The sequence below is a fragment of the Triturus cristatus genome, chromosome 4_2, assembly GCF_964204655.1.
Source record: "Triturus cristatus chromosome 4_2, aTriCri1.1, whole genome shotgun sequence".
Lineage (NCBI taxonomy): Eukaryota > Metazoa > Chordata > Amphibia > Caudata > Salamandridae > Triturus > Triturus cristatus.
In genome coordinates, this window is record NC_140586.1 from 561,353,823 (window position 1) to 561,378,846 (window position 25,024).

The 25,024-nt window shown below is 46.9% G+C and overlaps 1 protein-coding gene across 3 annotated transcripts in view; it reads left to right on the forward strand.

Annotated features, from left to right (window-relative positions):
* The window catches only part of CCDC18 (coiled-coil domain containing 18), a 1,105,805-nt gene that overhangs the window by 526,954 nt on the left and 553,827 nt on the right, over window positions 1–25,024 (forward strand). For all 3 annotated transcript variants that reach the window (XM_085602201.1, XM_085602202.1, XM_085602203.1), the window contains one exon: window positions 3,911–4,053. In XM_085602201.1, the coding sequence (XP_085458327.1) occupies window positions 3,911–4,053 (143 nt within the window). The remainder of the gene's footprint in view (window positions 1–3,910; window positions 4,054–25,024) is intronic.

The following is a 25,024-nucleotide window of genomic DNA, read 5'->3' on the forward strand; positions in this document are numbered from 1 at the left end:
GATAAATTAACATATCACATTCATGCAAACCACGCATACAATACAACCATTCACAACCTAATATAATATGACACATTAATCTTCACAACATATAAAATATGTCAACAGTATCATCTCCACAGAGAGTTGGTATACACTGTTGGAGGCGATTTGAAAGACCAAAAAAAAGAGACAGTAGGACTTTCAAATCGCCCAACATCAAAGGATCCTCTGTGACCATGTTCAGTTTTCATAGGAGACTGCAAAATATTTGCAGTGGTGGTTACTGAACGATGATTGAACCAGTGGCATACTCTCCTCCCTGCCCCATCCAGAGCTGACAGTGGTGACCAATACATTGCTTTTGGGTTGTGGTGGCTATCTCGAAGAGGTGGAGATCAGAGGCCTCTGATCTCACGCGGAGTCCCGACTCAATCTTCTTGAGCTGAGGGCCATCCACTTGGCTTTGAAACCCTTCCTTCCATCCATCAAGTGGCGGGAGGCTGGTGGTCACGAACAACGAGGGCGTGGTAGGGTCACTGACCCTGTGCCTCTGGAAATGGCTGAGCCACCAAGGAATTTTCCTGGTGATGAACCACCTGGCAGGATCATTGAATGCCAGGGTGGATGAGCTCAGTCATTGGGCCTAGAGGATCATAATTAGCAGTTACACCCAAAGGTGGCGCAAGGTCTCTTCCTGCGAATGGGGAGAACCGTGACTTAATCTGTCACCACAGAGAACGCACAATCTCAGCACTTCTACGTGTTGGGGTTTCCAAGGCGTCTCTAGCTTGAGGACATGTTTAGCCTGGAGTGAAACTCAGGACTCCTGTTAGCCTTTCCGCCGATACCACTCCTGGCCAGAGTTCTCAAAACATCAGGACCGACCAGGCCCAAGTCATCGTAGTGGCTTCGGATCAGCCACAAAGAGTATGGTATCTAGATCTCTGGGGTTTGAGCATCTGTCTTCCGATCAGGCTGCCGTCCAGGATTTGCACCCGGGAATTTGCGGTGTCCAGCTTTGAGATTAAGTGGCATCAGCTGAACACCTTCGACCTCTGGAGGTGGTTGATGTCATCTTGGCAGCCAGGTGTCCCTGTCGCTGGGACCAATTTGTGGCTTGGTGTGGTACTCTGCTGATAGGTCCCCTTCAGGCAAAGTCATCTGACGTTTTGTTATTTGTTTTTTCCCCTAGGCTTGCAAGGCTTTGCTCTGGCCATATTAAAAGAGTACCTTTTCGTTCTTTTGGCCTTTTTGAGGTTGCTGGGTCAGCTCTCATTCTTTAAGTCTCTAGTTGATATGTGCTTTTTGAAGGGTTTTCACCATTTGTTTCCTATCTCTTCCTTTGTCATGCCACAATGGGACTTTAACTTGGTTCTTATGTTTCTAATGTACACTAATTTTGAGCAGCGTCACAGCTGTTCCTTGCTGCTTGTCACCCTCAAGACAGAGTTCCTCGACGGAATAACCTAGCCACGGTGTGCGAGGGAGCGTGTCAACCCACTGTACACTACCTTCTCCCCAGACAAGCAGGTTTGGGTTTGCATGCGTGGGCATCCTTCTTGCCTAAAGTAGTGACGTCATTCCATGTTGGTCAGAACATCACCTTGCTGGTGTTCTGTGCTCCGACTATCCCCTCTAAGGAAGAGAAGAAACTCCAACGGTTGGACCCCAAGAGAGTGCTGGCCTTTTACTAGACCGTAACAAAGAAAACCAGGTGGACAATCAGTTTTTTGCAGGGTTTGCTGGAGTGAAAAAGACGAGGCTGAGCAGAAGAGAACCATGTTCCATTAGGTTGTGCTCTGCATTAAATCGTGAGTATCCTTAGGCAATAAATGTGTTTTCTGTAGGTAGGCAACCTGCAAACTTCTATATTGCTTGATAAGAGCATTACAACCTTCGATATTCAATAATCACATCTTATCCATTGGCCTCTAAATCAGAAATATTGTGCTGTGACTTATAGTGGTCAAATTGATATTCATGACCTAGATTGTCAATCAGGATTTTCTTCAGGGCTCACCTATAGCAGCTAGTAGAGGTTTTATTTTTTCTCTTACTCTTTCCTCATGCTTTCCCGAAATGTAAAAAATAAATAAATCTGAAAATAAACTAAAATAATGTGGATTGCCAAAACAGCACTCATCCGCCTCCATCCTGAAGGGGGAATACATATCCTTAGATGATTTAAGCGACATGAGAAATTCACCTGTGGCCATGCGAAACTCCCAACCCACCCTCACCCCACCACGCCTCTCCATAAAGTTTGAGATCTATGATTGATCGCATAAACAAGATGTTAGTTAGGTATTGACTTCAGTGCTGTTTGGGATCTACAGAACTCTTGCCACCATTAGAAGTTTAAATGCATTAATTAAACTTTAGACTTTTCAAAAAAGTTGTTGCCATTACGGTATGTGAGTCCGCCATGGACAGAGAAAATAATAAAGGCTATTTTGTGCATGTTATGAAGATTGCATCCTCAGAACTTTCATGCACATCATGCTTTCACCAAATTCCTGCGGGTCAGTGCTGCTAGCTTATTTTACCGGATGTTGCCTTTGCCTTCATTTTCAATTATTAACCCAATGGCCCTTCTTTCTTTCCAGCCTGTCAGCATGATGTGCATTGCTGCCGCAGGGCATTTAACCATTGTTTTTACATTATTCAAGCATGTTCTATGTTGGGAAAACTCTGAGTCATATGGGTTTTAAAGCCTACCCTATTTGGGATCTTTGCACTACACATAAATATTAGTAGTAGGCACTTCACCTTATATTTTTGTGTCACCATCCTGAAAATTATCTATAGTGGACCACTAATTTCCAACCTTTTTGAAACAAAAGCCATTATTGCTGATTACAGATATTCTCGCATCAAAGCATCTGAGATTAATGCTCATCCGTTTAAAACTACTTCTCCCTTGTTACTAATGTTGGTCGGGAAATAGCCAGTCCCATTAAATTAAAACACCCCATTCTGAAACCCTAATTACTCCTTTGTCATGCGAAGGGACATCTGTAGTATCCACTTCTCTGGAAGTCACTGGTTTGTCTGCTAGATCACCAGGCCCAGAACATAAGGTTAGCTGCTATTAGACCAGTAAAAAAGGTTCTCATTTCTCCTGACCTCTTCTCGTCCACTGCTTCCCATCTAGCTATGGCTATGGCCAACAAGATCCGTTCCTGCCAGATTGGTAGTGGATAATCTCTTGTCGTGCTCTCTCCTCATTCAGCTTGTCAGATCAGCTGCTGCTGGATCAGTAATCGGCAAAATGCAGAGTGAGTTACGGTACAGCTTCCTCAAAAGCTCACTTAAGCCTTACAGGCTGGGGCAAATACGTTTTGGGGGAGTTTTATGTGTATTTGTAACGCACAATATCTGGCACTGAGTGTGTGAACCTGTCTGGCTCTGCTTGTGGTAGGTTGGTTAATTGAAAAGCCAGGTCGTCATCTTCTTGCGCAATTCAAGAAGAGAGGAGGAGGCTGAGAGAGAGAGGAGGAGGAGGCTGAAAGAGGAGAGAGAGAGAGAGAGAGAGAGAGATAGATAGATAGATAGATAGATAGATAGATCTGGACCTTCCCTGTATCTCCTGCAGGCACAAGCTCCTTGATCGTTGGTGCATTGAAAATACACTCTGTCTCAGCCTGTAAGGTGAAAAAGGGGATTATTTCTGGCAGGACAATGTACATAGCTCACGGAATGGGGGTGCTCAATCTGCAGCCCATTTACTGTTCTTTTTGCACTGGAGCCTTTTGATCCCAAAAGTGGATGATTAGAGCAATCACCTTATCAGCGACTTTTTACGAGAACTTTAAACACTCACTAGCAGCTACAGCATTCATGGCGTCATCAAGACTCATTCTACCAGTGTGAAATATGACTGGGAAAAAATCATCTGCTAATTTTCTTTTTTCTACACCCCATACAGATTGCAAAACTGGAACAAGAACTTCAAAAACAGAAGGTAACGTCTGTAACAGAGTATAGGAAGTTGGAGGAGAAGCTGCACACAGCCTATCAAGAAGTGAATCTAAAAAGCCAGCAGGTGCATGATTTTGCCAACAAAATGAAGTAAGTTCAATGTTACAAATTATCCTTAGTTTTCCCTGAAATCAAATGAAAGGAAGTGGTTACATTACTGTGACATTGTTACTGTACTCTGTAAGATCATCTCATAAAAGATATAGCATTCCATGGACTGGGACAATGCCATGACAGGCGGAGGTGGGTATTTAGGCTTCTTTTAATTGGTATCTGCATTTTACATTGCCCTGTGCTCCTGCTACAAAATCTATTTATAGACCTGGCCTGTTCATTCCTGCTGAGGCAGCACAGCAACCCTATCACTCAGTTGTTGGAAATGCCTGGTACAGTTACTCATTCCCTAGAAAATATGTGTAGGTCTCCCTACAGTGAGCTTTATACTTATCTCAAGCTATCAGTCCATCACAAAAGTACAATATGAAGTACAATAATATTGGATACGATCCCGAAGGGTAACCTGATTGTGAATACACACCGTTGGCTTGTGTCTATTAGTATATTCGCAGCTGTTCTGTCTGAGGTAGCTTTGGCCAGAAACCTCTTTGTAAGTATAGCCTTTGGGAAACCCCGACAGGATGTGGGAGAGAAAAAAAGATCAGCTAGCCCAATCTTCTCCAGTGAAGTTTTAACGTACGGTAGCCAAGGTCTCTCAAGCACTGGATCCAGTTTTATACAATCCTCAATCAGTCGATTTAGTGGGGCAGAATCCTTGGCCCAGATGGAACGCCAGAGCAAGAGTAGGGCCAGTTTGATTTTTATCCTCAATGTAGGGGGTACCAAGCTCGTGACATATAGAATTCGCACAGCCACGCGGGATTGCGAAGAGATTTTTGAGAAAGAGATTTTCACCCATTGAATTCTTCTAATCTCTGCCACTTGTAAATGAGAAAGACTATGAAACATGTTATGGACATTTTAAATCTGTTTGATGGTTAAAGAGATCACAACTGTGGAGGTAAATATTTTACGGTCATTTCAAATCAGAATAAGGTGTACTAATATATTGATTTAATATTATTATTTACAAACGATGTAGCTAACATTATAAAGGACCCTGGCAAAAGAATTTTATAAAACCAAGAATTAGGGTTTCAAGTTTGATTTTATTCCTTCTTTTTCTGTGTACTTTATTATGATTCGGAGTTAATAAGGGACAACAATTTGATCATGCCAATTCACATACATTGACATTTTTTGTGAATTTTTAACAACAGCAGTAGGCTCTAGTCACACATATGACTGAATTCTAGCCTAAGTTGATCCTTTCCTTAAGCCCGGATTGATTTCACACAAAGTGCCACAGGTTGAATTCATACTACAAATGCTTCCTCAATATTCTGCCACCTTTTCAGGATAAATATTTGCAACATTCTCATCAGTGATACATGGGTAAATATGCATTGCTAGTTCATGTCCAGGGTTAAACCTCATTGCAACATCTTTTGTTTTCATTGCTTTATTTATGACATAAACATCAAAACAAAGCAAGTGCAGACAATCTCGGAAATTAAGTGACCACAGAGTCCTTTGCTAAAGAAATTGATTGCCGCCAGAATGTTATTTTATATTGGTCTTTCTGGAAGTCCTCTTCATAATAAAACAGTCCGGTTTAGCAAGGCCAGTTTTTCCTCTTGTCTTTGCTTGATCTAAACAGTACTTCTAATAAGAGAGCAATTCCTGCCTACCTTCTTTTCTCTACAATCTTTAGGCTTCATTCTCCTTCAGCCCACATTTCTATAAGTCTCACCCTTTGGTGAATAGGGTCCTACTTAACAGCCATGTATAATTTGTTCCTTAAAATTCTTAAGAATTAAAATGTTAATTTATATTCGAAAATTGCCATTGGTACTCCTCTGTGTCTGAGGATTAGCACCTCATTTGGCCTTACAGCGATGTTAATTTTTTAGACAAAATGTTGATAACCTGAGCAAATATTTTCTTGAGGTTCTGATAACTTCCTAATAATACATTATCTGGCAGATGTTGTAAATGTGCCCTTTCCCTGCCTAAAACAATTAAAAGGCATACTCTGCTTTAGCCTGCATATTAGCTATAAAATAAATGAGAGTACAAAAAAACCTACTAATAAGTCAAGTACCACAATAATCGAAAGTGTCACTAAATGCCAGTAACAAGTAACTTTTGCCGATGTTCCAGGCTATAGATGAATGCGCCCCCTTAGAGTAAGAATGTGAATAATCAATTCCTAATAAAGTAAAGGCTGGTTTCCCAGGTTCTTAAAGTAAACACAATAGAAGCATTACTTCTACAGTTTTCCTTACAGGCATCTCGATGTAAGTCCTTATGGCAGATCCCCAGTAAGTGGCACAGAAATGCAAAGAGCATGCTGACATGGTCAGATAATCTAACTTCAATCCGATCGCTGATGCACTCAGCATTTGCAATTCTACAGTCTCGTCCATAGTCAAACCCTCCCTGTTACCAGTACACTGCCACTTAGTGCCCATGACGCATACCTCACGACGCTGTGTATGACTTGGCATTGTTACCCGAACAACATCTGTAATATGCTTGCTTGAAAGCACTCCTGTGATATGATATAAATAGATAGATAGATAGATAGATAGATGTAATGTACCACTATTAATTAAAATCATTGCTGTAATCGCATTACCATAGCAAAAACACAAAGTTATGACAATAAGAAAACTCAACACTAATCGCTAAGGAGCAGCAACTATAACCAGCCCCAGACAGCAGTTAGGAGCATCTAATAATCGGCTTAAAGAGCACTTTTTTCCCTGAGTTCTACCATATGGGTTTCTGCATTAAAACGTGGCCAATCACCAAGATTGACGGGCAGATCAGAGTAAAGCACTCCAATAGAAAGAAGAGAAGAATTCATTCGGAAAGACTTAAAAAGCAATATAAAACCTTGAGAATCGTTTTAAAACTGAATATGAAGCATTGTTTGATTAAAATACATTCACATCTGTTACATTGATAAAACCTGACAAAGGAAGGCAAAAAAATCACAGAGTCGTTAAATACATAGTTTGTAATAATGAAGTTCAGGCCGAGCCCATCAGTTAATGGAAGGGTGTCTCCCAAATGCTGAAGATCGAGATGTTGGATGTTGGAAGCATCACCACCAAACTAATTTACAGCCTGATGGGTCATTCATAAGATTTATTGTTATCACAGAGGCCTAGAATGCTTGTTACAGTCATCAGAATTAAAAAAAATATCTTGACGTCAGCTGCGTAGATTCTCCCTCTTCCACTGCCTCGTTACAGGACCGAATGTTGAGCATTCTAAACATCGGCCTTAAGCAAACCTTTCTATGTCTGGAAAGCTTTTCACAGATACACACGATGTGGATTAGAGATTCTGGTAGATAGTTACATAAGCGACATGCGGGCTCCGTAGACATCTTCCACCTACCATGTCTGAAGCCTTTTAACAGAATCAGGCCAAAAAATTGTCACATAAGCTGGTATTTCTGCGGCTTCGAAAGAGGCAAAGTATGTAGGCAGTCACAGGGTTTCATAAAGTTTGAGGGCCCAGCTAGCATTTTGTCAGCTTCTCTACATCAGCCAGGACAGTGATCATTTTTGCCTGCTTGGTGGTGATATGATGTAACACTGACATAGCTCAAAGCAGTTGCAGAAGGCCTCTTGTTGTACTGTGCTTGCACTATGTAGTACAATCATCTGAGGAATTCAATACCTGACTCATTGGGAGATGTCAAGCTTAATCAGCTTCAAATGGAGAAGTGGCTGCACAGCTCTCTAGATCACATTCTGCCCTTAAACTCGTTGCTCCGCCAGGCTTCACCCCCAGCCCCATGTTTACTGAGTAACTGCAAGCTATGAAAACGGGTTGTAAGAGACTGGAGAGGGTCTGGAGACTTAGCTATGATGATACTGGTAAGCTTAAATACAAATCGGTGCTAAAGCCCTACCATAGCCGCTGCAGAATGTCCTGTGCCACCTTCTTTTCTGATCAGATTACCACGGCCCATAACTGTCCTAAAGCTTTTCTGAATAGTCAGTGAGCTCTCTGATCCCAGCAGAACTGCTCCTGCAGCTCTACTATCTCAGGTTCAATGCGAGGAAAAGACAGTTTTCTTTGTGAGTAAAGAGCAGGATATTCAGCAATCTCTGCTGACAGGAAGAAATTGTTTTCAGACTGATACCGCTCCGTTGCTCCCTGATGTTGATGCTTCGATTTCGGTTAACTCTCCTCCTATCTGCCAAACATTCGACTCGTGGGATTCCTTGGACCTGTCTTTATTTTTTTCTTTGGTACAATCTTTAAAATCTGGTTCTCCCACTGATCCCCTTCCTCCTGCCAAGCTTTGTCTTTTAGATCCGGACATCATGTTCCTCAGTTCTTCGTTGCAGGAGGGCTCCATTCATCAGGTGTTGAAACATGCCACCGTTCTTCCTCTTCTGATGAAACCCAACTTGGATCCTGCCGATTGGTCTAATTATAGACTCATTTCCTTGCTCCTATTCTGTCTAAAATTCCAGAAAAGCATATCTGTAGACAACTCTTCGCTTTTGCGGTGGTTCAATTTTCTTTTTTATATGACTCTCAATCATGGTTTGGAACAAGACACAGCACCGAATCCGCTCTCCTGGGTGTCACAAAACGCCTCAGTCAGCTCCTAGATGAGGGCGAGACGGCAGCATTGATTCTACGCACTGCCTTCGATACTGTGTTCCATGCCATGCTCATAGGGAGATTGACACAATTGGGGATTCAGGGAAAGCCTTTGGCTTGGCTATCCTCATTCCTAAAGGGTCAAACCTTCCAGGTTTTCTCATGCAGCGCTTCATCCATGTCATGCTTTGAGGACCACAGCATTGGCCAGCGGCGCTGGGTGATATCCATAACCCAGCTTCCAAAGTCAAGAACTTTTGGCTTCCTGATAGACAATAAGCTATCCATGAAGCCGCAGGTGGCAAAAGTATCCAGAACCTGCTTTGCCGCTTTGAAATGGCTACAGAAATTCATCTGGATTCTCTCCATATCTGCCCGAAGAACTGTCATACAGGCTCTTTTTCTATCTCACCTGGACTATGGTAACATCCTCTACCTGGGGGCTGACAAAGCCTCCGAGACACATGCAGGTAGTGCAGATTGCAGACTCAAGGCTGATCTATCGATTGCCTAAACATGCCTCCTTTGCATCTCTCTTCTGCGAGCTCCACTTGCTAGGGGTTAAAAAGAATGTTCAATTCAAGGCTCTGTGCTATGTCTTCAAAGCAAGGGCAGGGACCACTCCCCACCACATCAATGGTCTGATAAAACTGCATCAGCCCACTCACTATCTGCGTTCCAGCAACCTCTCTCTGTGCACTATCCTTAAGATCAAACTTACTCACATGGGAGGTCGCTGTTTTACGTTCCTCGGCTCTAAGCTGTAGAATGCTCTGCCAGAACTCCTGAGATCTTACACATCGCCACCTACATTTCGCTGACAACTAAAGATGTGGTTGTTTTGAATAACCTGAGCTGGGAGAGAGAAACTTTATCTGTCATTGACAGTGCCGGAAAGCCCCAAGTGGGTAACTGTTCGAGCTATAGAAGCATTTTAACATAACATAAACTAACTGGCACAAACTCCACATATTTGTGTGTGCACATCACGCTCTCACCACCATATGTACTCGATTGTCATACTTACCTGTAATTTAAAAATAGCGATATATTTAAATATTGAATGCAGAAACATTGTACTATAAACATGTTGAGGACCATAATACTGACTTGCATATGGCTGGGTCCAAACTGAGGTGGCATGGTGGGCAAAAGAACAATGGGTTGGAATGCTACCCCGAGTAATTCAGCCAGTAGTTAGACAAATTGCAAGCATTTCTCCCATCACATATTGATGATTTTATAATGCAGCAGGAGTGCCTTATGTTTGTTTGTATTACATGCCGATCTCCTGCCACTCCCTATCTCATACCAAAATGGTAGTGGGAAAAGAGGCACTGCATTAGTTTTGTTCCTTGTAATTTGCCCCATACCACCCCACTCTTATTTCTGAACAGCCTATCCTTAAATTAAACATTCCAGCACTGAAAGTGTTTTTTTTTTTTAAGTTGGTGATGTTTGTTTTAATAGCTTTAAACTCCCCTCTTGCTCTCCATGTTTGTCACTCTGAGTGTGTCAGGTGAATTTTACATTTGGAAAGTAAAGGTAACTTTCTAGCTCAGAACAACATTTAAATGACTATGACTGAACTGTGCAAATATTTCCGAATATTTCCTAGTTTGGATAACACAAATGAAGCATTTTTTTTTTTGTAATTCTGAAGTGTGGCAGAAACAAATATTTTAATATGATCAAAACAAATCAATACACTAGGTGATGCCATTTCCACACGTTGTTTTTTGGTGCTATATCAGTAAAACTGTATGTGCAAACGTATTGGTAATTTGAATTGAACATGTGTTGACTGTAATGGCATTGCAATAGCACACCATGCATACTCCACTCTACGACACTCCACTCTACGCCATTCCACTTGTTAAAAATGGGGGTCACTAGTTGGCAGCGGTAGGTACCTCAGACCAAATAGGGACACTTGCTTCTAGTCAGAGTAAGAAAGCTTGTCGATAACCTCTGCTCACTCCCTTGGTAGCTTGGCTCGAGTAGACAGGCTTATCTTCAAAGGCAATGCGTAAAGTATTTGTACCAGCACTCACAGTAATATAGCGATAGCACCACAAACTGACTCCACACCAGTTTAGAAAAATAAAATCTTTACTAAACTTTTAAAAAGATTAACACAGCAAAAAGAGTTCACATAAATAAGGTTACTAGGTTGAAAGGTTCTTCTTAGAAAGCTTGTTGCGAATCAAGATTACGTAGTAGAAACAGGTAGCTCCCCCGGGGCTACCTCTGCGTCAACAACACCCACAAAGTCCAAAGTTGAACACTGCCTGCGATACTCGCAGATGCAGAGTCACACGGACCCTCGGCAACAATACCTCGGACAGAGATGGTGATGACGATGCACGGCATCAGGGGAGAGCGATGTCTTCTCCGGCAACTTGCAACGTCGGCGGTTCCTTTGGGAACGAAAAGCAGATTCCGCTCCTCTTGTGCTTACACAGCTCCTCGGTGACAGAAAGGCCTTGCTCTCAGTTTCAGGCCCTCCTCTCGACTGGAACTCCCAGCACGGAAGTTCAGGGGTGCAGGTGGTGAAGTCCTTTTGGGCCTGGGACTTCGTAACCGGAGACCAGCTCTACTCTGGTCCTTGAAGACGCTTCTCCTTCAGCCAGACACTGCACTTCAGCAAACGTCCGTCTTCAAGTAGGGGGACACAACTCACAGCTGAGTCCCTTCATCCGCTCTTCAGTGGCAACAACAAACTGCAGGCCGACCCCAGACACACAGCAAGGGCAGTCTTCTCCTGAGTCTCTTCTGCTGTTCCCCTTCGGCAGGGATTCCTCTCGATCACAAAGGTAGTCAATTCAGACTTGTCTAATTCTCAGGGGTTTTGGTTGGTGTACTTATACCCCATAAAGGCTTTGATCTCTTTGTGTGAGGGGTCCAGGACCCAGCTCGAACCAGTTCGGGGTGCCCTTAGCCAGGACACATCTTCGTCTCTTTGTGCAGATGTGCCAGGGTCCTCAGACGCACCACAGGAGGTGGAGCCAGCTCTGTGGAAGGCAGTTACAGCCCTATTCAGGCCCGGGCGCTACTTCTCCCACCACTCTAGGTTTCGATCGGCCGATTCAGCCCACCACAGGCTCATCCGGCCCTCCCGGGGATCATGCACATCACACCAGACCCTGTCACTCACAAACCCAGACGGTCAATACACACAACAGGCCGAGGCACATGGAACGGTCGAACACGGGAACAGCCACTTTCTAAAAGTGCTTTCAAACACAGAATTAAAAAAACATCCAGCCTAAAAGATGCGTTATCGAATCCTTAGTTCAGGGGTACCAGACTCCGACTCCGTATCTCGCTCCTATGGGAAGATAGGCGGGTAACCATGATACGCAGCCTTCCCCATTCTATCCTATCGAGCAAGATAGCCCCTCAATAGTGAAAGATCATTTGGCGGTCTTTCACTACCAGGACATGTCACCCACACTAGGACATGTCCTACCTTCCTCATGCACTGCACCCTGACCAGGGGGGTACCTCGGGCCTACTATAAAGGCGACTAACGTGCATGAGAAGGGAAGGTCAGGCCTGGCAGGTGTGGAGACCGGCCAGGTTGTCGGTGCAGTCGGCATACTGCGCACGGGGACGGCGGTGGCAGGCCCAAGACATCGTTTCCGCGCTATTAGTGTGGGGTCACAACCAGTGCTGCAAACCCACTAGTAGCATTTGAGTTATCAGCCTTATCACCTGTAGTGCACTCTACTAGGGTCCTACGGATAACACAAATCTGCCAATCATGGATAATCAATCACATACAATTTCTCCTGGGAGCACTTGCACTTTGGCACTGATCAGCAGTGGCAAAGTGCCCGAAGCGTCAAAACCAGCAAAAACGTAATCCGGCACAGTGTCAAAAATACAGGACGTAGGGGCAAAAGTGAGGGGTAACCACGTGAAAAGATGCCAAGTCTAACACGTGTCCCCTCCAGCTGAAAAGTGGGGTGAACTACCCATCCCCTTGGGAGTTCTCCTCACTAAGGCGAAAAACCTGGACAGACCATCAGCGTTGGCGTGTTCTGCACCAGGACGGTGTTCCACCGTAAAGTCCATCCACCGTAGGGAAATGGACCACTTCAACAGCTTAGGGTTTTCCCTCCTCATTTGCATCAACCATCCGAGGGGCCTGTGGTCCGTCTGAACCCGGAAGTGAGTCCCAAACAGGTAGGGCATCAACTTCTTCCGCGCCCAGACCACAGCAAAAGCCTCCCTTTCAGTCGCACTCCACCTCTGTTCCCTGGGAAGTAGTCTCCTGCTAAGAAAGACTACGGGTTGGTCCAAGCCCTCGTCGTTTATCTGTGAAAGTACTGCTTCCACTCCATGCTCTGAAGCATCTGTCTGCACCACGAATTCCTTGGAGAAGTCAGGCGCCTTGAGCACTGGTGCACATGGCCGTCTTCAGGGCGTCAAACGCCGTCTGGCAGGCTTCGGTCCAAATCACCTTCCGGGGCTGCTTCTGCGAAGTCAGCCCTGTCAAGGGGGCAACAATGGTGCCATATCCCTTGACGAACCTGCGATAGTACCTGGTGAGTCCTAAAAAAAGGCTCTAACCTCTGTCTGGCTCGTGGGGGGCTCCCAATCCAGAATGGTATCTATCATGGCCTGTAGGGGCTCCACCTGGTCGCTCCCCACCTGGTGTCCCGAATACACCACAGACCCTGCCCTATCTGGCACTTACTTGATAGTGAGGCCTGCCCTTTGCAGAGCCTCCAACACTGCGCAGAGGTGTTGCAGGTGTTCCTACCAGCTGGAGCTGAACACTGCAATGTCATCCAGGTATGCGGCGCTGAACTCCTCCAGCCCGGACAGTACCTGATTGACCAGTCTCTGGAATGTGGCTGGGGCATTCTTCAACCCAAAGGGCGTCACACGGAACTGGAAGTGCCCCTCTTGCGTTAAAAACGCTGACCTCTCTTTGGCCCATCGGTTAAGGCTATCTGCCAGTACCCGGAAGTTAGATTGAACATACTGAGATACATGGCAGCTCCTAACCGATCCACGAGCTCATCAGCTCTGGGGATGGGGTGGGCGTCGGTCTTCGTGACCGCATTGAGCCCACGGTAGTCCACGCAGAACTGGAGTTCTGGAGTGGCACCGGGCACAGCAGCCTTTGGCACAAGGGCCGCAGGACTAGCCCATGGGCTGCTTGAGGGGCTCAATCACCCTTAACTCAAGCATTTTGGAAACCTCCTCCCTAATGCTGGACCTGACTTTGTTCGCTACCCTATAACATTTCTGTTTAACTGGTAGGCTGTCCCCGGTGTCCACATCATGGACACACCAATTGGTGATTCCGGGCGTCAGGGAGAACAGGGAGGCAAACTGTCCCAACACTTGGCGACAGTCCCTCTGCTGCTCGGGGGTCAGGGTGGGCCGAGAGGTTCACCCCATCCACTGACCCGTCTTGCTCCTTGGCTGCCAGGAGATCGGGAAGAGGGTCATTCTCCTCCCCTGTTCCAGAATCTGTAGCCAGGAGCATCGCCACTTCAGACCTCTCGAAGTGTGGCTTGAGGCGGTTCACATGCAGGACCCGCAACGGGTTCCTTGGAGACTGCAAGTTCCCCAAGTAGGTGACATCGCTCTTGCGCTCCACCACCTCGTATGGCCCAGTCCACTTGTCATGGAGCGCGCAAGGCTCCACTGGTGCCAGTACTCATACCTTCTGACCAGTTTGAAATTTGACCAGAGGGGCATTCTGGTCGTACCTTCTTTTCATTTCTTCCTGGCTAGCCTCCAGGTTCACCTGAGCGAGTTTCCTGAAGCGCTCTGTCTGGTTGCGGAAGGCCAGCATGTAGCTGAACACATTCTGGGGAGTTTTCCCTGGGGATTTCTCCCAACTCTCCTACACCAGACTCAGCGGTCCTCTAACAGCGTGTCCGTACAGGAGCTCGAAGGGACTGAACCCTAAGGACTTCTGCAGGACCTCCCGGTAGGCAAACAACAGGCATGGCAGAAAGACATCCCACTTACATCTCATGGGCTCCGCAAGGCCCATAATCATGCCGTTCAGTTGAATCTCTCAACCAACCCGTTTCCTTGACGGTGGTACGGAGTGTTGAACTTGTATGTTACGCCACACTCGTCCCACAAAGACTTCATATACTTCGAAATGAAGTTTGTACCTCAGTCGGAGACCACCAACCTGGGGAATCCCACACGGGAAAAGATCCCCATCAATGCACGGCCCACCACTGGGGCTGTGATTGTCTGGTGAGGTACTGCTTCTGGGTACCGGGTGGCATGGTCCACCAAGACCAAGATAAACTTGTTGCCTAAGGCTGTCTTGGCTTCCAGTGGCCCCACAATATTGATGCCCACCGAAAGGGGTGCTTACCACAGGAAAGGGTTGGAGGGGAGCCTTGCACTTTCTTCCACTTTTGCCACTTGCCTGGCAAGTCGGGCAAACTCTACAATGAGTACTGACATGCTTCCTCATTTGGGGCAAGAAAAAGTGGGTGACAAGCCTCTGAAAGGTCTTGTCACACCCCAAATGTCCTGCGAGAGGCACGCCATGAGCAAGACCCATTAGGAAGGTCCTGAAGCGCTCCGGTACCACCTGCACACGGGTTGCACCGGGCTCAGCGACCTTAGGCTCACTGTATAACAATCCATCTTCCCAATAGATGAGATGTGATTTGGACTCTCCACCTGCTGCCTGATCTGCGGCCTGCTGACCAATGAGAGAAGGGCACTCTCTCTTCTCCTTGAAGAACTCCTCCCTGATGGGACCTCCATCCTGCCGCCAATGGGTCAGCTTGGGCAGATCTCCCAGTTCGGCTACCTGTTCCCCTGTCAGCTCCAGGGCGTCCCCCTCAGGTTCTGCCTCCTCCTGGACCGGGGAAACAGCGGGGGCAGGTTTCCCGCGCCCCCTGCTCCTTCTCTTCCTAGCAGGCACCTGGGCCACTGTTTCAAGCTCCAGGTCCGTTTGATTGCTCCTTGCGGCTGCCATGGACCGAGTAGTCACACAAACTCACTCAGGCTGACCCAACATCTCCAAATGAACCTGGCGTTCCACCTCCTTCCACGGGGAACTCTTTAGGTCATTTCCCAACAGTCTGTCTACAGGCATGGACGGACTCACTACGACCTTCAGAGGACCTGAGACACCCCACACTCAAAGGTTACCTGCACTACTTTACAGAGGCGCACAGAGTTGTCTGCTGCAACTACCGGGTTAAGTGCATTGGGAACGACCTACTCTTCTGACACCCACTGACACCGAACGGATGTCACGCTGGCGTCTGTGTCACGAAGAGCCTCCACCCTCCTCTCATTGATGGTCACCCACTGCCGGTACTTCGTAGTGTTCTCCGGCAGATAGGCTTCCTGGACCATCTCTCGGTCTCCTAGTGAAACCAGGGTCATCACCGCTTGCTCCTCAACCCGGAAACTAATTCTTCACCCAACGCTACACTCACTGTCCCCAGTTTCGGAGCACTCGTAGGTGCATGGGTTTTCTTAGGGCATCTTGGGGCAATGTGACCAACCTCATTACAATGGTAACACCTCGGGGGACCCGTATGGGGACATCCGCCCTTAGGAGGCTGTGACGCCTTCGGTTGTGGGGGCTGGGACTCCTTTCCTTCTGAACCAGTTTGGGGCCCTTTGGAGAACTCCTTCTGATTACCCTTGCAATGCCGTGATCGCCTGCTCACATTCCTGTAGCACTGTTGCCAGTGTACAATTGAAATCACTAGCTCCATGCATCAGCACGGTTGGTTCTCAACAATAGGAATATGCATGACTTATACGCCGTCAGTAGACTTAGTGGAAGTCCGTGTACAGTCGCTACGGTACCCAACAGCCGTGTTTCACAATAGAAAGGAAGGAGAAGTGATGGGAATGCACCAATAAGATATATATTATTCAATAAACATCTCCTAACAACATACTTAAAACAAAATAATAAGGGGGCTGTCATTGAATAAGAATTGTAATAATCTTTTCTGGACTGTGTGCAGGACGGTGGGCTGCCACCCTCGCAGTGAGGGAGTGCGTCAGGGCGGGGCTCAAACTCATACAATTTCTATGGGGCAGCATTATGTCGGTGAACGTTTTAGCAGGCAAAAGGGGGGGTGGGGTCCTCCACATCAGGTTACAACTATGTTGCAGTTCTTAACAACTGGTAATTCCCTTCCACCAATATCATATCCCCCGTGATCCGAGGCCACTAACATGCGCATTATGTGTCAACCGGGTGGGTGCCATCCGCGTCCTCATTGCCCTCGTTGTTAAATGCTGAGAGTATAGTGTCCCAGTATTGCGCAATGGGGCATTTGCGTAGTCCTGCTGTTTCCTCCCTATGTAGGGCTGTGCTTTCTGCCTGAGCCCAGTTCGTAAGGGATCTCTTCCAGCTAATCGGCTCAGGGGGGTCTGAGTGTTTCCATTGTTTTGTAAGCAGGCGCTTCGCAACTATTAACCCCAAATCTCTAAACCGTGATGTTACTTTGTTCTTCTTGGTCCTCACATAAATACCCAGAATGCAAACCTCCCATGACAGCGGCAGGGTCGTGTTTGTGCAGAGCGCTAGAGATGCGGTGACTTCGCGCCAATATCTTTGAAGGGAATCACAGGACCATAACATATGCAGTAGATCTGCATCAGGCTGCCTACAGCGCGGGCACTCGGAGGTAGTAATTTTGAAATACCTGTTAATTTTATCAGGGGAGAGGTACGCTCTGTGTAAGATGTAAGTTTGTATTAATTTGAATTTGGAGTTTCTTGGTATATGATTGGGACAGGCCAGGATATTATACTATTCCTTGTCGGTCCAGGGTTGGCCACGGTCCACCTCCCAGCGGGCACGGAGGGACATCATTGGTTTCAACGTTTGTGTAAGTAAGGCTGTCACCAGCCAATGTCGTATGTGTGACCCCGCCTCCATGATGTACAGATACTGTATTAATAAATGCATTGGTGGCTCGGTAGTTAGATGTCCCCACAGAGTCAACAAGGCTCTCACTAAGGAGGTGTGTAATAAGAATTGTCCTACAGGTAAATCCGTGTCGTCCGCCAGATCCTCGAACGTTAAGAGTGCACCATCCCTATAAAGGTCACCTAAAGTGTCCACGCCTGCCGCACGCCAATGTGTGAGAGCATCCTCAGAAGTACCTGCTCTCCCCCTTGGTGTACCTAAGAGTGGTATTATCGGGGCATACAGAAGAGTCGTGCAGGTAAGGTGCAGACTCCTCCTGTAACATCTGTATGCTAACCCTAAGTGTAGCTGGGACGGCCTTGTGGAATTAGCCGCAGGATGAAACAAATTATATATTTGAGTGCGAGTCCACGGCTTTTGTAAGGTTGCCATGTCGTCCAAATTGCTGCCGCTTAGCCACTTTGTTACCCATTGCAGCTGGGCGGCTATATAGTACAATTCCATGTTAGGAATTGCTAGCCCTCCCTGGCTGGTTGGAGCATACAGTTTCCACAGCGCAACACGTGGCCTGCCCTTATTCCATATGAAGTCTCGGGACATGCTCTCCAAGTCTCGGAAGATTTTGTCTGGGACATAGACCGGGAGATTCGAGAAGTAATATAACAACTTGGGAAGAACTATCATCTTCAGTTGGGTGACACGACTCATAACATTCAGCTTTAGTGTTTTCCAAAACTGCACTTGGGCTCGCACCGCTGAGACCGCCCTCATTAGGTTGCCTTCCAGCAAATCATTAGGTGTCCGGTAAATAAATAGTCCTAGGTAGCGGAAGGTGGTAGGGTACAACGGGAGGCGTGAACCATTGATGCACACGTTCGTCTCCTCCATAAGCGCATCGAAGGGGTACACTCCAGACTTAGCCCAGTTGACCCGAAGGCCCGACATTGCCTCAAAGGCCTTCAACACGCCCTCTATGGACGCAGGGATGTCAGCAATATCACGGACGTACAACAACAAATCGTCAGCGTACAGGGACACAGCATGAGTCCCGTCTCCCAGCAGTATGCCCCAGTCGTCACCGCTGCTACTGAGTAACATCGCTAGCAGTTCCATGGCTAGGGCAAAGAGCGGCGGGGACAGCGGGTAACCCTGTCGCGTACCCCTCCTAACTCTGACAGGGTCTGATAGGAGCTTGCCAGTTCAGATCCAGACGGTAGGACGTTGATATAATAACTGGACCATACTGAGATAATGGTCCCTGAGCTCATACTTATCGAGTACTGCCGCCAGGTAGGGCCACTCCAGAGAATCAAAGGCCTTTTCCAGATCGAGCACCAGGCAACCAGAACGGGGCCATCCACAGAAAGTGTATTGCTGTACCCCAAAAAATCGACAGAGGTTTAGTGAGGTGTTCCTGGTTGGAACAAACCGTTCTGATCTGGATGCACCAATGTTTTCACTAAAGGTGAGAGCCGTCTAGCCAGTAGTGACGCAAAGACTTTATAGTCAGTATTAAGGAGCGCCAGCGGTCAATAGGACCCCAGGGATTCAAGGGTTTTTGTCAGGTTTCAGGAGAGAGACCAATAAGGCCTCATTTTGCGTATCAGTGAGTGTAGATAGATCGTGAGCGGCCTCATACATCTTCAGCAACTGTGGCACTAAAATGTATGCATAGGCTTTATAAAATTCGGCTGGTAGCCAGTCCGGCCCCGGCGACTTCCCATTTGATAATGAGAAAATGCCATCTCGTATTTCCTCCCCAGTGAGAGGAGCATTCAGATCTTCTTTTTGCGTAGGTGTGGGATGTGGTAGTCTAGGTAAGGCTGTAGCTCTAAGGGTGTGGCTCGTGCCCGAGATTTATAGAGGCCCTGCTAGTGAGCTACAAACGCGGCGTGAATGTCGCGCTGTGTGTATACCATGTTTCCAAACGCCGTTTGCACAGATGTAATAGGGGACAGCGACTCTTCTTGACGGATGAGCCACGTTAACAGCTTTCCAGCTTTATCTTACATGTGGTGCGTTCGCGCGGAGTGCGCAGCATAGTTGAGGCATCGCAGCCTCTCTAGCAATTGTGCATGTTTTTCTCTGCATCTGCAATGATCTAGTTGCCTCCGGGAGCCATCGATCGCCTCTTTTTCTCGATCTGCCAGTTGCCTCTCTAATGCAGAAAGATCTTTTTCCAGCTGTGCTCTAAGTTCCGCCTGCGTACCCAAGCAATGACCCCTGACTACTACCTTGAGGGCGTCCCACTCCACCAACAGTGACGAGGCGGTGCCCGCGTTGTCATCAAAATATTGAGCCACATTGGTGGCCAGGGAGTCCCGAAACGGCGCATCCAGTTGGATGTCTGGCTGCAGTGGCCACATGTGGATTGGCGGTCTCTCGTCCTCCTAACCCACCTCAACTATATGCGGATTATGATATGAATGTGTCCGTCCCATATAAGAGGATCTTAAAATGCTCGGAAGAAGATCATTGGACACCATAGTGGTCAAGGCGTACATGAAGGTTGTGTGCCCCCGCATAATAAGAATATCCTGACATGTGGGTTATGGTGGCGCCATGCATCTGTCAAGCGCCAATGTGCAACCCATTGATTTAGCGCTTTTGCAGCGGCGTGTGTGGACGTGCCAGGCGGGGGTGGGGGGAGCTATATCCAATGATACATCCAATACGCTATTGTAGTCACCACCCAGTATCAAGGGAATATCCTGCCACCCGGCTAATTTAAGGGATATCAGTTCCAGGAAGGCTGCCTGCTCTGTGTTGGGCGCGTACAGCGAGGCCAATAGTATTTGCCTCCCGTCCAAGACACCCTTGACTATGATGTATCTGCCTTCTGTGTCAATGTGGGAGTCTACCACTCGAAAGGGGGTCGCCGGCTTTACCCACACCAACACCCCTTGCGCGAATGCTGAGTGGCCCGTTGCATACAGTTGACTCCTCCAGCGCCCGTGCAGCTGCTGTAGTTCTGAGGTGTGCAAGTGAGTTTCTTGTAACAGTGCTGTTTGGACATGATGACGCTTTAGGTATGAGTAAATAAGGTATCGACGTGATGGATTATGGATGCCCCTCACATTCCAAGTCATGATCTTGATGAGTGCCATATCTTTGGTGGGTTAGTGATGTATATAGATTTGCCAAATTCATCTGTGGAAGGGAGAAGTACAGTGGGCATGCTTTGGGCCCCAAAGTGCTGCCCCTCGTATCCAATATCAGCACAGCTATCCCGACCCAGCCCATTGACTATGCCATGACGAGCCAACATAAAATCATGATAATTAACAATAATGAAAAATAAGATAAACATTTCACACAGACCAGTGTACAACTGACAAGTGCGCAAGCTAAGTAGAAATACCAAAAAGGTGAATATGCAACAGGCAATCGTCCAAACCAAATGTAGAAGCATCTAACTGCCTAAATCAATGGGGGCGCGCTGTGCCCTTTAATCTAAATGCATCAAGGGGAGAAGAAAGACTCCCCGGGGCCCCCCGGACACTGACCAGTCATGGATTTTACAACTCTGAGCCTAACCGGATATGCCTTCAACCGCTCCCACGAAACCCCTAAAATAGAAACATCTATAAAATTTAAATAAAGTCTCAGGGCCACAGAATGTCAAATAAGGAGCGCTGTTACCTTGAATCGCGAGGATACCATAATCATAATTAACAACCATAAAGGGAGCCAGACAATAATATACGCCTCACACATCTGACGGTGCATATCAACATACAACATGTAGATATATACTTGAGTGCATAGGCGCGAAACATAATTGGGTCCAATTAGCTGGAGACACCAGTGTTCATCAAACAATGCTATCGGCTGTCTGAGGGGTGACATCAGGCAGTTCATACGAGTCTTGCATTGGTAAGAGGATCGTCCGATAGATCTTCAGCGTCGACATCGCTGGCCTGGTCCTGTAGGCTGGAGACAGACGCACTATCCTCCATCTGTGTGCTGCTGAAGCTTGCTACTGCCTGGAGGGCACCTTGCTGTCCTTGCAATACCTGCTCCAGATCTGGACTTATCTTTGGAGAAGGTGTCGGGTTCCTCAATTTCTTTCCTCTGGGGCGGCGGCAGCGCGGCGTGTCACTTGTTGGTTTGCTGTGTTCTTGGCCAGTCACGATGGAGAGTACCTGTCAAGCCAGTCCTCGGCCTCCTCTGAAGTGGAGAAGAAGTGTGTTTTCCCATTCGCCACTACCCTCAGGCATGCTGGGAATAATAGAGTATTTCAAATCGTTTTGCCTGAGGCACCTCTTTACTGCCATGTACGAGTACCTCTGCTTTTGCACTTGTCATAGTCAGGAAAGAACATCACTTTATGATTGTCTACTTGAATGTCGTGCAATTTTCTGGTTTCCTGCAAGATCGTGTCCCTATCTCTGTAATTCAACAGCCGGATCAGTAGAGGCCTGGGGTTAGACCCCGTCGGCAGAGGACGAGCTGGCACCCTGTGCGCCCTTTCCACCACGAAATGTTGTGCGAGAGTTCCTTGCGGCAGGAGATCATGCAGCCAGGATTCCCCATACGCAAAAGTGCTCCTCTCCTCTGTTCCCTCCGGCAGACCCACCACTCGCACATTGTTGCGATTGGCCCGCCCTTCCGGGCCTTCCGCCCTGTCTTCAAGGAAGTCCACTCTGTTTAGGAGCTGTTGGATGTATTTTATGGCACAACCCCTCATAGTCAGTAACTTTGCTGCCCTGCATCCAACCTTCCAGTGCTCTGGGGTACATTCTCACACATTCAACCCACGTGTCCAACTCATTCTTCTTGGAATTCCTGAACCGTACCCTGTACTGCTCTGGTGTGAGCCCGTATTTGAGGCATAAAGCCTCCTTCATCTTGGCAAACGTAAGGAGGAACGCACTTCCGGGGACGGCATAGGTGGGCTTTTCTCCCGCTAATAGTATTTTAAAGGAAGACCAGCTCCGACGTGCAGCGGACGCGTGCTTATGGTAAGGCGCTAGCTACGCTGTCAGTGTTCTCTGCACTTATCCGCCGTTAATATAACTGTCTCTGAAATTGCACAGTTTATTATTTTAAAAGAATACTGCACTGTATTGTATTTTTAACCCAAATCACGCTTCTCTACTCACCCATTCACTTTTTTTTTAAAACATACTTTTATTGATTTTTTTTGTCTTTTATATATCATATCATCATGTTACACATCTTGTACTGCCATTCTTATCACAATAAGTAGATACATGACTACTGCATATTCTATCTGAGATGTTGGTATACATAAGATCTCTGTTTACGTACTGTTTACAGAGTATGGTTATCCCTTCGTGCATTCAGCTATACAGCTCATAAAGATTCCTAAGCATTATCCATTGTGTTCATGGCCTCTAGCATAACGTCCCACTCTAACGCTATTGGTGTTTTTCGTAATCCCCGGAGTTCTTCTCTGCAGAGTGCAGCACTCTCAGCATTGCCCAAACGCAGCAGTTCTGTGTGCCAAGTTAATATATCTGGGGGCTTTCGTGATTTCCATCGCATAGTGATGTTCCGTATGGCTAATATGAGCGCTAGGTCTATAAAACGATATTGCACTTTAAGCTTGGACATTTGTTTATGCATCCCTAGAATGCATTCCTCTATTGTGTTCTGTATTTCACGGTTTACCGCCTCTCGTGTTCTATGCCTAACGGTGTCCCAGTACCCCCGCACTTTCGGACAAGTCCATAGCATGTGAATTAGGTTTGCTCCTTCTAACAAGCATCTCGGGCAGTAATGTTGCGTTTGGGGGAACATTCTATCTAATTTAGGCGGAGTGAGGTAAGCACGGTGCAACACCATAGTCTGGATATATTTAAACTTCGCATTTCTCGATGTTTTCCTTGGATGTTCAAGCACCGTCGTCCATTCTTTATCTGTTTTGTCCCTATCTATGTCTTCCGTCCATGCAGTCCTCAGTTTATCCAGAGTGACTCTTGTATGTGAGCTGATGCCTGTGTAGAGCCATCTAAATAGGTGTCTGCCTCTGCCCATATAATGTACCATCTTGACCAAGTCATTAGTAGGGGGTTCTTGCCTCTGCGGGGCCCAGTGTGTTTTTATATATTGTAGTAGTGCAGCATGTAGCAAATATAAATGTGCCGGGGCCCTGGTTTCATTAACAAAGGTATCATGGTCAAGCAGTGTCCCGTCCCCGAATAGGTCTGCCACTGTACTAATCCCCGCCTCCAACCAGGGTGTCAATTTGCGCTTCGTGAGCCTGCCATCCGCCAGTGGGATCCCCAACAATGGAATGTTACCCGCGTGTACAGGGGGTGCCTGGGCATACTGCAGCGCCACCTTCCAGCATCGGAGCGCTGTGCTTAGTAATGGGGGGAGGTCTCTCGGGGGTCTACTGCCAGGCAGCAATAGGACATGTAAGGCACCACTGTCTATGTCCGCCTCCGTGTACCCTATTTCTTGTAAGTTGCGCCCCGCCCCGCCGTCCAATATGACAACCACTGTAATTGACATGAATAATAATATGCAAGCAAATCCGGAACGCCCAGGACTCCCATGCGTGTAGTTTTTTCATGCTTGTACGTCGTCTACCAGTGCCCCAGATAAGGTCAATGAGCAATGTATTCGGCAGTTTGAACGTGGCTTGTGGTACTATTAGCGGCGAGTTAGTGAAGTAATACAGTAATCTCATCAGGGCCACCATTTTTGCTAGGGCTGCCCTCCCCATAACAGACCACGGCAGTGCAGTCCAGAAAGTAATACTGGAGTGCAAAGCTCGGATTGCTCTGTGTAAATTACCGTTTAACATATCTTCATGTGTTCTATAAATGTGTATGCCTAGGTACTTAAATGTGTCCGAGGCCACCTGTAGTCTAGTGTCTCCAAAGTCTATGTCTGCAATTTCTGCGTGTTCCGCAAAGAAGAAAGCATGCGATTTCGCAACGTTAATGGCCAAGCCGGACACAGCTTCAAAGTGACAAAATGTCTCATATATTGGGGCTAAGGGCATACAGAGGTCATGTAGGTACAGAATAATGTTGTCCGCCTATGCCGAAAAAAGGTGCGATGTGTTCCCTATCGGTATACCCCGGTCTGCCAAATCTTTTCGCATTTTTATAGCCAATGGTTCCAGGGCCAATATAAAAATAAGAGGTGACAGAGGGCAGCCCTGCCTAGTCCCTTTATATATGGAGTATTCTTCTGAAATGTGACTCCCAGTGCGGGCTCGCGCTGTGGGGGCCTTATATAATAGGCGCAGCCAGTCAATATATCCCTCCGGAATCCCATATTTCTCTAGGGCCTGAAACATATACTCCCAATTGATTGAATCAAATGCTTGTCTTAGATCTAGAGAAATACAGCCCGCGTGAGGATATTGGTTCGGAGCTTCTGTCATTAGATAGTGTAACTTTCTAATATTTAGTGATGTGCTACGTGTTGGCAAAATCCTGGTTTGATCTATATGAACTAGTTTGGGCAAAGAGGGCAATGGCCTTA